General features: G+C 34.2%; 1 protein-coding gene and 1 non-coding gene across 2 annotated transcripts; both read left to right on the top strand.

The window, feature by feature from the left end:
- Positions 1-2,790: 2,790 nt before the first annotated feature.
- Positions 2,791-2,894, top strand: LOC127899517 (small nucleolar RNA R71). The gene has a single exon (XR_008051394.1). It is a non-coding gene; the product is annotated as a small nucleolar RNA R71 (small nucleolar RNA).
- An 8,000-nt stretch (positions 2,895-10,894) lies between these two features.
- Positions 10,895-12,481, top strand: LOC102624986 (uncharacterized). Its single transcript, XM_006478505.4, has one exon. The coding sequence runs from the start codon at positions 11,058-11,060 to the stop codon at positions 12,255-12,257; it is 1,200 nt and encodes a 399-aa protein (XP_006478568.2). The 5' UTR covers positions 10,895-11,057; the 3' UTR covers positions 12,258-12,481.
- The last annotated feature ends 715 nt before the right edge of the window (positions 12,482-13,196 follow it).

The raw sequence follows: 13,196 nt of genomic DNA, 5'->3' as shown, positions 1-13,196 counted from the left end.
TCAATACCTTTGCTCGAAATGATGTGACCAAGAACAATACCTTATTTTACCATAAAGTGGCACTTCTCCCAATTTAAGACTAAGTTCTACTCGATACATCTCTACATAACTAGTGTTAGATGATGTAAATATTGATCAAACGAGTCACCAAAAATAGAAAAGTCATCAATAAAGACTTCAAGGAATCGTTCAACCATATCAGAAAAAATGCTTAACATGCATCGTTGAAATGTAGCAGGTGCATTACATAATCCAAATGACATTCTCCTATATGCAAAAGTGTCAAAAGGGCAAGTGAAAGTAGTTTTCTCTTGATCTTTTGGTGCAATGGGAATCTAATTATATCCTGAATAGCCATCTAGAAAGCAATAAAATTCATGGCCTGCTAATCTATCAAGCATTTGATCGATAAATGGTAAAGGAAAATGGTCTTTACGTGTGACAAAATTTAACTTTCTATAATCAATGCATACACGCCATCCTGTAGTTACTCTAGTTGGTATCAATACATTATCAGCATTGGTAACTACTGTGACTCCTAACTTTTTGGGGACAACTTGTACAGGACTTACTCACAAACTATCAGAAATTGGATAAATGATACATGCGTCTAATAGCTTAAGGACTTTAGTTATGATAACTTCTTTCATATTAGGATTTAACCGACGTTGCATTTCCTTAGTAGATTTAGCATTTTCATCAAGGTGAATGTAATGTATGCAGTCTACTGGGTTTATACTTTTGATGTCTGCTATGGTCCATCCTAATGCTCCTTTGTGCTCTTTTAAAACATCCAACAACTTACCTTTTTGTTCGTCATTTAAGGATGATGAGATGATTACCGGTAGAGTACTTTTTTCTCCCAAAAACGCATAATCCAAAGTGTTGGGTAATGGTTTGAGCTCGAGTTTCGGTGGTGATTCTGATGATGGGATGAGTTTCTTCTCCGATGGTGCTAGTTGTTTAACTCTTGACTTCCATTTATTAGTGTCCATGGATGGTGCTGAGTCAAGTAGGGCATTGACCTCATCGACCGATCTACTAAAGTGAGTTAAACATGTTTGTAAAGGATCATCACTAAGGTTTGAAAGAAAAGTATTATCAACTATTGTTTCTATTAAATCCACATCAACAATTCCATCATCTGCATTGTGAGGTTGTTTGGCAATGTTGAAGATGTTCATCTCCATAGTCATGTTACCGAAGGACAACTACATATTTCCAGTCCTGCATTGAATGTGAGCATCTGCAGTTGCCAAGAAAGGTCGGCCTAGAATAATGGAGATGTGCTTCCTTGAATCCTGTATTGGTTGAGTGTCAATTACAATGAAATCAACAGGAAAATAAAATTTGTCTACCTGGATAAGCACGTCCTCCACAATACCACGAGGTATTTTCGTGGACCGATCTGCAAGCTGTAACACCACTGGAGTTGGGTGTAATTCTCCAAGTCCAAGTTTCAAAAATACTGAGTAAGGCAACAGATTTACACTAGCTCCTAAATCTAACAAAGCATTCTCAATTGTGTGGTTCCCTGTGCTACATGTAGGGGAGCCTGGGTCTTTGCATTTTAGAGGAATTTTATGTTGGAGTATAGAACTAACGTTTTCTGTTAAAAATGCCTTCTTTTGAACGTGAATGTTTCTCTTTTTAGTACAAAGGTCTTTAAGAAACTTAGCATAAGATGAAACTTGTTTAATAGTATCAAGCAAAGGAATGTTAACACTTACCTGTTTGAAGATTTCAAGAATCTCACCTGTGGATTTTCCCTTCTTTCCTTTTGCTAACCTCTGAGGAAATGGAGCTTTGGGAACGTATTCTCGTGGGTTAGTTTCTTCTTTCTCCTCCGATGGTGAGTCCTCAACATTCACAGGTACAATTTGATTTTCTTTTGTCATTGGCATCTCCACTTTGTTGTCGACTTCTTTTCATTTTCACAAGATCATGACTGCTTTGACCTCTCCATGCTGCTGTGGTGAACTGGTACTTGCTTCATGTACTCCTTTAGGATTAGGCACTGGTTGACTTGGAAATTTACCTTTCTCAACAGTCATTGCCAAGGTCTGAACTGAAGAAGCAAGTTGTCCCACCATCTTCTCGAGGCTTGAAACTGATTGGGCTTGTGAGTTGAAGCCTGCTCTCAACTCATTTCGTAGTCCATCAATGGTGTGGTTCTGTTGCTTAATCGTGGAGTGAGTAAGATTCTTGAGAATTTGGAATGAATCCTCCCATGGTCTAGGTTGAGAGTAGTTCTGGTTCTGATTATATGGTCTAAATGGTGGCTGAGAGGCTTGAGAAATTTGAGGAATTGGTTGCATTGGTGGAGCTGGAGTTGCTGGTCCGTTTTTTTGGAATCCTTGAGACCATGAAAAATTAGGGTGGTCTCTCCATCTAGGGTTATATGTGTTGGAGTATGGGTTGTAATTTGATGGTTTTCTTATTACACCTATGGCATTGGCTTGATCTGAGTATGAGTCATGGTCATGTGGTTCTGTTGATTTAACAGTCGTTAACGATGCGATTTGTCGAGAGAGACCTTCAACCATCTCCTTGACTTCTTTGATTCCCGAAGTTGACTCGCCAATGTGAACCTCATTCACTCCTTTAATTCTTTTAGTATTCCTGAGTGACCGACTCCGTTGTTGGGAATTATCTGCTTGTCGCTGGAAGAATTCTCAAATCTCTGATGCACTTTTTGACATTAGCTCTCCACCACTTGTTGCCATTAGTCATTCTTGCACATTCGGCAATAATCCCTCCAAAAAGTATTGGCATTGGTGCCATTTCTCGTACCCATGATGTGGACACTTCAAGAGTAACCCATTGAATCACTCCCATATTTCGAAAAACTGCTCGTCATCTCTCTGGGTAAACTCTGAAATTTCCCTGCGAATAGCATTGGTTTTATACACTGGGAAATATTTATTCAAAAATTTTGTAACCATTTGTTCCCATGATGTAATGCTATTAGCAGGCAATGTATTGAACCATGAACGAGCTCTATCTTTTAAAGAAAATGGGAATAGTCTAAGTTTAACATCATCATCTGAAAAATTCTCATATCTAAATGTTTGACAAACAGCATGAAAATCATTCAAATGATTATATGGGTCCTCATTTTCTAGGCCATAGAATGTTGGGAGACAATTTAGCACACTAGGTTTTAGTTTAAAACTCCTAGTAGCTACATTTGGGTATCTTATTCATGATGTACTCAAATTAGCTAAAGGACTGAAGTAGTCCTTAAATGGCCTCTCCTGTGGTTGCAAATCCATTTTATTTTTAACTTGTTTGTGTGTGCGAAGTGTTTTCTCAAGTTCAAGGTTTATAGGTTCAAGATTAGGTAATAATGACCTACGACCATGCATGCAAAGAACAAAAGATAAATGGGAACAAAACAAATAAAAATAAAGAAGGAGAAATTACGGTACTAACCTTATTACGCTGTTAAAACCTTTCTATAAAAACACACTAAAAAAAAAATTCGTGAAATAAATTGACTAAAAATTAAATTAATAAGATAAATTAACTTAAAAATTACAAAGAAAAATAACTTAAAAATTAAATTACAGAATTGTAAAGAATAGAGAAAGAAAAGAAATTATTACCTCTAAATGCATATACACTTTTTTTTCTTTTTTTTAAGAATAAAAAATACAAGAAAACAAATAAAAGAAATTATTCACAAAAATTAATTTTACGAATTAAAATGACTTACCTCCCCGGCAACGGCGCCAAAAACTTGTTGTGCAAATTTTATTGAACTCGCAAGTGCATGAATCTATTGTAGAATAAATTAATGGTGACGAGTGTCAATCCCACGAGGAGGTTGATTTTAATTATATGTAGAATTAATTTTGTATGAGGGTGATTGGATTTGTGGTGAAAGTGACTTAGATTATCCTAAAATTGGAATTTAAATGGCAAAAATAAATTGAATAGAAATCTATTAAAATGACGTACTTGGGTATCTGGATCCGTATCAACATGCATCATAGGCTAAATATTCCTTATTAATACTAATTAAATCATGAGAGGGGAATCCACACCTCATGAACCACACTCTAATCAATATGGTGCTAAGGGCTTATCGTGCCAAATAATAATAACCTTGTACTAGAGAGCCGGTGAAACTAAGGCGGTATCTAGACAAGATTATTATTATTTGTCGACGAAAAGTCAAAACATCCACAAAAATTAGAGGGGAAGAGAAAATAAATTTATCAAGTAAAGCCCATGACACATGTTGAGACTTCACATTCAACCCATGCTTGAAAGAAAATTAGCTACTCATAATTGAACTAGGGGCAAAAAGGGAATTTATTAAAATATGTAGAAAATACAAGATGGAGAAGGAATTACAGAAAATGGAGTCCAAAAATGGATTCGCAGATATCAAATTAGGGGGGGAGAGCCCCCTTTTTATATATACATTGAGTAAATCATGGCCATCGGATCGAAAACATTTCGGACGCTCAGGATTGCGCCACGTCATTAGTCAACAGTACGCGGTTTGACCACGTGGGTGAACAGTAACACAGTTTGACCCGACTTGAACAGTGACGCGGTTTGGTTGAAAATAATCCTGTGTAATGCATGTACCGTACGCGAGATTTTTGGTCCATGCCACGTCATTGATCAACAGTGCATAAGAATTTTAGTCCAACAGGGTCGTGACACCTCATCAGTCAATGCCACATCGGTCAATGCCACATCATCGATCCGTCTATGTGAACAGTATCGTGAACAGTAACGTAGACAGTACCGTATATGTGAATAGTACCGTATATGTGAACAGTGCCATTTTTTCTTTTATGCTCCTCTTAAGGTTTTCGACCGTCCTGAGTTCAAAAGTGATGCTCGTTTTGCCGTCTAATCTCTCGTTCATTGTGAAATGACCATAATGCCCCTAAAATATATAAAATACTTAATTAAAATAAAACATACGTAATTAAATCACAAGAAACTTAAATACATAAAAGTAAGGGTGTTAGTAAGACTTGAAGTGTAAAATGAAGATTTTCTCCTTTATAAATATACATTTTCTAACACTCAACACTATCCACTGAGTCCTCCCCTTCATCATACTCATCCCTCTAATAGTCATCGATCTCTCCACTAGCTGGAGCTCTATCCCTCCTACGTGCTTGGGGAATGGGTTTTGGCTGCCCTACACGTGTGTTCTCTACTTGATCCAAACGATCGTGTATATGCTCTAATTCAGCCCTCATCATCCTTCTCATCTTTCCCACCAATGCTAGAATTTGCAAATTTTGAGTAGTTGCAGATTGATCCTCTTTATTTGTGTTTTGTTCTGGGTTATCAGACATAGCTAACGTCTGTAAAAGAAAGTTAGAAATATTGTGGAAAGGACCTTACCTCACTCCCTTTTGTGTTTCACTCAAGAAAATGATTCACTCAATTCCACTTGTGTTTCACTTAAATTTATTGGCTTTTTACCCTCTAAAACACTCACACTCTCTTGCCTTTTCCACTCGTAGTAATTCTCACTCGGTTCTTATCAAACTAATCAAACCAATATCAAGATTCCAGCAGCAATTAACAAAGATTATAAGGAGACTTGAATTTCAAGAGCAAGAATACAATGCGTACATAAGGTCGGGTTTCGATTTTGGGCAAACATTTTCACCTATGGGGTAAAACTAATTTTGGACTCTCCAAGACACTAATAATGGAAAAATGAACAAAAGGTTTTAAGTGGAGCACGGGGACTCTCACTCTCTCTCTCTCTTTTTTTTTAGGGAAAGGAATAGGTAAAATTTGCAGATTTAAGGAGAATTAAACACACAGGTGCAAAATTGATAAAAAGATAAAAGAAACCTTAAAAATATTGTTCACATAATAATGTTCACGCAGTAATGTTCACACGATACTGTTCACAACTTTTAAAAATTTTTTTTTTTCAATACACTAGAACAAGAATGAAAAATCTCAAATAAGAATTAAAAACAATAAAGATAGATGAATCTGACCTTGATGTATAATCAATTTGACCTTGGTGCCTAAACAATAAAGATAGATGAACCCAGTCAAGAACTAATTCGACCCTAATCAATTTAGTCCCCAAGATCGAATCCAAACCTAGAATTGAATGAAAATTTATTCAAGATCGACCCTAATCCAAATTTATTCAAGCTACTAGGCAACTTGAATAATGCCAACAATGCTTTATCTTCTCTTCAAGCCCAATTCATGATGTCTTGCATCTTGACTTGCATTTTCAATCCACATTTTCTCAATTAATCCATTTAAAGTAGCTTGCATCTTTTTGGCTTAACTCTTGTAATTGGGCCTCCATGAATGTTTAAAAGATCAATTGAAGCTTTAACAGTATTCCCTCGACGGTTCACATCACCAACAATAGTTAACGGTGATCCGATTGTGTGCAGAAAGTCATTAACAGCTAGTTTTCAGCTACAATTATAAAATGACTTAATCAAATTCAAATAAAGAGAGATCCAAGAGTTATCATTGAGGTTACTACTGAGTATACAATTCTTATTGAACTTTATACTTGTTTTTCTTTCATTCATTCACACATTGAGCTTTCATTTGTAATCAAACACATTGTGTGAGAGAAATTTATTTGTAATCCTTTTTTGTAAAATCAAGTTGAGAAGTTGCAAGTGTTGGGATACACTTGGGTTAAGAGATTGAGAATAATCTCTTGTTATAAAGGTCTATTGACAACTTGAAAGTCAATTGTAAAAGTTGTTGAAGCCTTGGAGGCTCGCTTAGTGAAATCTTCAAGCTTAGTGAAATCTTCAAGCCCAGTGAGCTTGGAGGCGTAGACGTAGGCACGATTGACTGAACCACGTAAAAATCGTGTGTTTTCTTTCTCTTACCCTATCTCTTTGTTTTTCATTGCACTTTAATTTGTTTATTTCGAATTTGATTACCTTGTTTAAATTGCATTAAATTTTAGTTGCTTAAATTTTTAGAAACCCAATTCACCCCTCTCTTGGGTTGCCTAGTTAGTATTTCACTATTATCATATAAAATTAATGAAAACATAAGGGGTATAAATATTTTTTTCCTAATCAAGACCGAAGATACATCCCTGTGTAGCCCAGCTGTAGGTTTGCCACTAATTCCCCTACTAGTTGGAATGGCTAGGGAAAATTCGCGCTCCCCCTTAGAACTTGGTTTTAAAGAAAAAAAAGTTAGGAAACTAACATTTCCTCTTAGAACTTCAATTCAAAGGGAAAATTAAGTAGAATCGATTACATTAATTTAAGAACAATCCACAAGCCCACCTAAAGAAAAAAGTTCAAAAAATGACTACATTTCCTACTGGAACTTTAGTTTAAAGGAAAAATTCAAAGAAATAACATTCAATCTTGAAACTTTAGTTCACAGAAAATAGTTCACTTTTTCCTAAGTCAACTAAGAGAAAAATTTACTAATAACATTCCTCCTGAAGTATTTTCTAAAGAAAATATACTTATGGGGGAAGTATGGTAGGTGCCATATTTCATGGGACATTAAACCACATGTCGCTCTTGTAGGTAAAAAGGAATTATTTTAAGGAAATAACACCCAAAATAAATTTTTTTAGGAACTTATAAAAATAACAAGAGAAGGAATTAGACTCGTACTGATTTTCAAAATTCATGGTCTAAGGAAACTATGCTCAAAGTCATAAGGATGGGGAAATAGGCACGTATATAATAAATATGTATGTTTTCCAGTAATCAAATTCACATTTGTGTGTATTGTAATGGCAGATTACATGCATCGTGAGGGATAAGATTTAAGAAAAAATCCTAAATCTATATTACCTATCATCTATAAATAGAGACCCATCTCTAAAAAAAAAAGAGACTTTGGCTATACCCTCCAGTTGTAGATGAAGAAAAAATTGATTACCTTCTATATTTTAAAGAATATACACAAATTTGCTAATTGAGGGGCAAGAAAATAACAAGGAAAAGAGATTTATTGGTTACAAAATGATTTTTGCCGTATAAACTTAGCTCATAAATTGAGTTTAAAACATAAAACATCTATTTATAAGTAAGACAGGCCCAAATATTGCCCTTTGGAATAATCTCTCTATAGTCATAATGTTAAGACAAAATTATTTTATTACTACAAGAAAGTTATAACTTATCTCAGTTCAACTTATTAATTTTTAGTTCAAGTGATGTAAAGGTAAAATATGCACTACATTAACCGTATATGATTGACAATTGCAAAATCATCTTAAAAGTTTAAATGTTGTCATTCTTTTTACTGATTTTTTCTTAATGTCATTTTTATAAATATTGTACAATAATTTGGTAACAAAGAATAAATCATTGTCAGAACAACTTTAGAAAAATAAATATTCCATCTTAAACCATTAATATAACATGACATATATTTTTTGTAATATACAGATAATTATTATTATGTGGAGGCAGATTTCTTAGGACGAGTTCTAAAAAAAACTATAGTAAAACTTTTATAATTTAATATTAGATAAATTAATAACTTATGTTATATAATAATTTTTCACGGTCCTAACTCAGACCTTTACTTACTACAAATCAATTAATTATTAGTTTATCAATAAATTTATCTCTCTTTACATTAACAGACTTTACATGATTTTGATTTTATAAATTATTATACCATGAACTTCATTTTTATTTGCAAGTGACAGAGATTTCATTGTATCCAAAAAAGAAACTGATTGCAGGCCGAGCCTTGGGGCTAGATGGCAAGAAAACTCATATCTGTCCCACATCTGCAAAGCTTTGAAAAATTCAAATCCAAAAAAATTCAGATCCTTGTATTAAAAAATATAGATAGGAGTCTAAAATCTAAGATCCATGCGGACTCAGATCCGGATACAAGTGAATTCGAAAAACTAGATACTGGATCTGCATTATTTTATAAGTAAATTATTTAGTCAATTAAATTTCAATTGAAAAACATATAAGCTAATTATTTATTTAATTAAATTATTTATTCAATATGTATAAGCATAATTAATTTTATAATCTTCATTAACTTTAAAAAATATGTTAAGAAATTAAAAAAATAATAATAATAATTATCAGAGAATATTGTAATGAATCAGTTTACCTTAGATTTTTTTTTAATTTTTTATGTTTGATTTATGTTGTGAAATTTTTATTTGTAAACTTATAGTGTTTTTGTATGTTATTTATGCCGAATTGATATCGAATTGTTGATTGTTAAATTATAATTGAATTTTATTTTGAACTATTAGGTAAATTATAAAATTTAAAATTATATTTGAATTTATTATTATACGAATTCGAATATTTGAAAAATGTGCCCGCTACATATGAATCCGTATATTTTTTTATAAATTCATATTTGGATCAAATATTAAAACTTTACAGTAGTACTACACATTCCAAATTTTTTATTTCAAAAGGTTCTCTCAAATGATGTAGTATTTATCAATTGGTTGGTGAGATAATAAAATTAAGGGAAATTTACAACCGTCCACCTGTTTGTTTTGTCTTTTTCAAAAATACACAAACACTTCTTTTTTTTTTCAGCGCGCCACTTGAAGTTCACTTTTTGTTGCATTCTTCCACTTCCGTCTAATTTCCGTTAGCAAATTTAACGGAATGACCTTTTTACCCCTCAAAATTACAATTTAACCCAAAATAAATAGAAATTGGAGATAAATTGGATGGATTTAATTTTTTTTCAAAGGTGGATGCTAGAAATTGGAGGAAAATAATGTTTGTTGCTTGCTAAATTTAGAAAATTTGTATTTATTTTTTTGGAGGAAAATAGTGTTTATTACTTGCTAGATTTAGAAAATTTGTATTTATTTTTTCTCTTTCAAAAAAATAAATACAAATTTTCTAAATTTAGCAAGCAACAAACACTATTTTCCTCCAATTTCTAGCATCCACCTTTGAAAAAATTTAAATACATCCAATTTATCTCCAATTTCCATTTATTTTGGGTTAAATTGTAATTTTGAGGGGTAAAAAGGTCATTTCGTTAACATTCCGTTAAATCTACTAACGGAAATTAGACGGAAGTGGAAAAATGCAACAAAAAGCAAACTTCAGGTGGCGCACTGAAAAAAAAAAAAGTGTTTGTGTATTTTTGAAAAAGGCAAAACAAACAGGTGGACGAGTGTAAATTTCCCTAAAATTAATTTACTTGTATCTTGTAAAGAAGGGTAATTTTTAAAAACCTCCCCTGAGGTTTGGGCTTGTTGCAAGTAGATGTCGTGAATTGATTTATTTGTAAAAAACCCCTTACCGTCAATTAATTTTAACATTAACCGTTAGTTGACCGTGCAAAGACAATATTGCCCTTAATCATAGTTTGTAGACTAACATAACAAAAAAAAAATTAAAATTGTTGGCGCGAAAAACACAAACCCTATTTTTTGACAATTTTATCTTTGTCAATTCCAAAGATTTACAATATCATAAGTAAAGATTATGATTATTTCATTTTTAAGTTTTTAATTTTATCTTTCTTGTAGGAACTTTAAGGAAATATCAATAATTTAAAGAGGATTTTTTAAGTTTTTAATTTTATTTTTTTTGTAGGAACTTTAAGAAAATATCAATAATTTAAAGAGGGTAAAATAACCAATAATTTTGATTTTTTTTTATCTATTTTTGTCTACAAACTATTGTTAAGGATAATATTATCTTTGCACAGTCAACTAACGGTCAATATTAAAATTAACTGACGGTAGGGGATGTTTTACAAATAAATTAATTCTTGCCATCTACTTGCAACAAGTCCAAACCTCAGGAGAGATTTTTTAAAATTATACTGTAAAGAATTATCAACTACTCAAATGACACGTCATTTGAGATAATTTTTTGAGATAAAAAATTTAGAAGTTACAGCATTACTGAAAACTTTAATGCAGATTCAGAACTACTTGTAGGTCTGAATCTGTATCTGAATTTTGCCATTCTACTTGTGGTCGGAGTTTGGCATGTGCTTAGTAAGCAGCGAAGCATATAAGATTTGATGATCTTAATTCTTATGCCAAAAGGAAGCGTTTCGCCGGCAAGCGAAAAAAAGCCAAAAGCATGGACTTTACGATTCACCACCAGTCGAGCAATTCTCCTTCGTCATCCTCCACCTCTTCCTCCACTCCCCACCCAAATCCAATTACCGCCGCCGCCGCCGATCAAGATCCAGTCCATTCTTGGTGGGAATCCGTCTCCAAAGCAAGGTCTCGAATCCTCACGTTATCCTCGATTATCTCCTCTTCCTCTCCCTCTCCCTCTACATCATTCTCTCTCTCTTCTCTCGCTGATTCTGATCGTCCTGCCCTTTCTCTCCTCTCTTCACCTGATGCCTACTCCCTGCTTTCCTCTTTACTTTCCTGTCCTTCCTCCGGCTCTGGCTCTGATCCTCTCTGCCAGTGGCTGTACGACACCTACATTTTATCCGATTCCAATCTCCGTCTTATTGTTCTCTCTTTTCTTCCCTTACTCTCCGCGATTTATCTCGCTCGTGTCCATTCCAACGAAACCTCCTCAATTCCTTCACTCTCCGGATTCGAGGCCGTGATTCTTGCAATCTACAGCTCTGAAGCCAAATCCCGTGCTGGCAAACCCCTCTTAGTTCAAATCCCTGACCTATCTCAGCCTTCACTCTACCACTCCCCTCGTATTCCAATTATGGAGAACAAATCTAGGCCGTCGGTTGGAGTTCTGTCGGCCCCACTGGAGCCACACATTGCTGTTAAGTCAACCAAGCGAGCCTCAATTCTTGGAACAGCTTTTGATGCTTATCATAAGCACATCTCCCAGTTGCCTAGTTGGTCTAAAGTTGAATTTTGCAAATTTGCAACCGCGTGGGCTGGTCAGGATTGTCATTGTCAAAACAAGTTGGATTTTGATGGTGAAAATGACCTTGATGAGTTTTTAGATAAATTGGGTATTGAACAAAATGGGGAGGTATTTAAGGGAGTAAGAATTCCTTTACCTTGGGAGTTCTTGCAGCCTGTTTTGAGGATTCTCGGGCATTGTCTGTTGGGACCGCTGAATTCACAAGAGGTTAAAGATGGGGCTGCTGTTGCCGTTAGGAGGTTGTATGCTAGGGCTTCTCATGATTTGGTTCCGCAGGCAATTTTAGGAACTCGGAGTCTCATTCATCTTGATAAGAGGGAGCGTGCCACTGCGAAGGCCAACGCTAATTCTGCATCTTTGGCAAATGCCTCGTCCAACTCTAACACTCCTACCAAGGCAAAGAAACCTGAGATTCTTTTGGTCTCCAAGTGATATTGTCTACTGGTAACTGCTTTTATTATCTTTGTATTTGGCAGGATCTTGTTATGATGTTTGTTTGTTTTGTTTAGCTGCTTTCGATAGACATGTATACTGATGTTTCTTATTTCTATTTAGTTTCTAGAGCTTGTATGGATGTCAAATATGTGGTATGTTTATACATTATGTTAATATGAAGTTTTTGTGTAACTAGTCAGATAAAGTGGTGGCTTAGCTCATATGAATCACTGCATAGTCCCCTGATTTTTAGTTGGTGCATTGCTGAGACACAAATTTGTCTTTTCTTTTGCTTGGTTGACTCATGTATTCTTTGTGTGAGAAATTTCAATCACCATTTACTCATTGCTTCACACTTCCACTACTTGTGATATTATGTTTGTTTAACTTCATAGCGGGTTTTTGTGTTGTTTGGTAGCCAAACAATGGATTATTAAATGCTTTCAAATAGAAAGTTAACTTCTTTTGCTTGTAGAAAAAAAATTCACTTCTTTGGCATCTCATCTGGACTCTGTTTCTTAGAAGAGATAAAATATGCCTGCTTTGCATGCAATGGTTCCCAAAAATTATCAGTTTCTTATAGAAAAATGGAGAGATAAAATAGGGTACTGTGAATCACCATTTTATGTTCTCAAATCTACTACTTTTATCATTTCCAACATCTCTGATTATATAATATGCCTGTTCTGCTAGCAATGGTTCCCAAAAACTTAAGGATTAGATGTATCTGATCTATAATAATGGATACTATTTACAGACTTCAACTTGAATCTTCCGTGCCTTCTGTTAGTATCATTGATTGTAGTTGAAAATTTCATGCAGTTCATTTTGATTTATGAGATAATTTGATCTTCAGTTCAGTCAGATTTTAAAGTTTCCATTTGACCGTGAGGCATTTAAGGATAAAAATGGCTAACTTTATGATAGTGCAAAGGA

The sequence above is a fragment of the Citrus sinensis genome, chromosome 8 (genome assembly GCF_022201045.2).
Source record: "Citrus sinensis cultivar Valencia sweet orange chromosome 8, DVS_A1.0, whole genome shotgun sequence".
NCBI classification, from domain to species: domain Eukaryota; kingdom Viridiplantae; phylum Streptophyta; class Magnoliopsida; order Sapindales; family Rutaceae; genus Citrus; species Citrus sinensis.
This window is presented reverse-complemented; position numbering and strand designations above follow the sequence as displayed.

Bases quoted from the DNA above. Each gene is read 5' to 3' on its own strand.
- LOC102624986 (XM_006478505.4), top strand. From the start codon at position 11,058: ATGGACTTTACGATTCACCACCAGTCGAGCAATTCTCCTTCGTCATCC.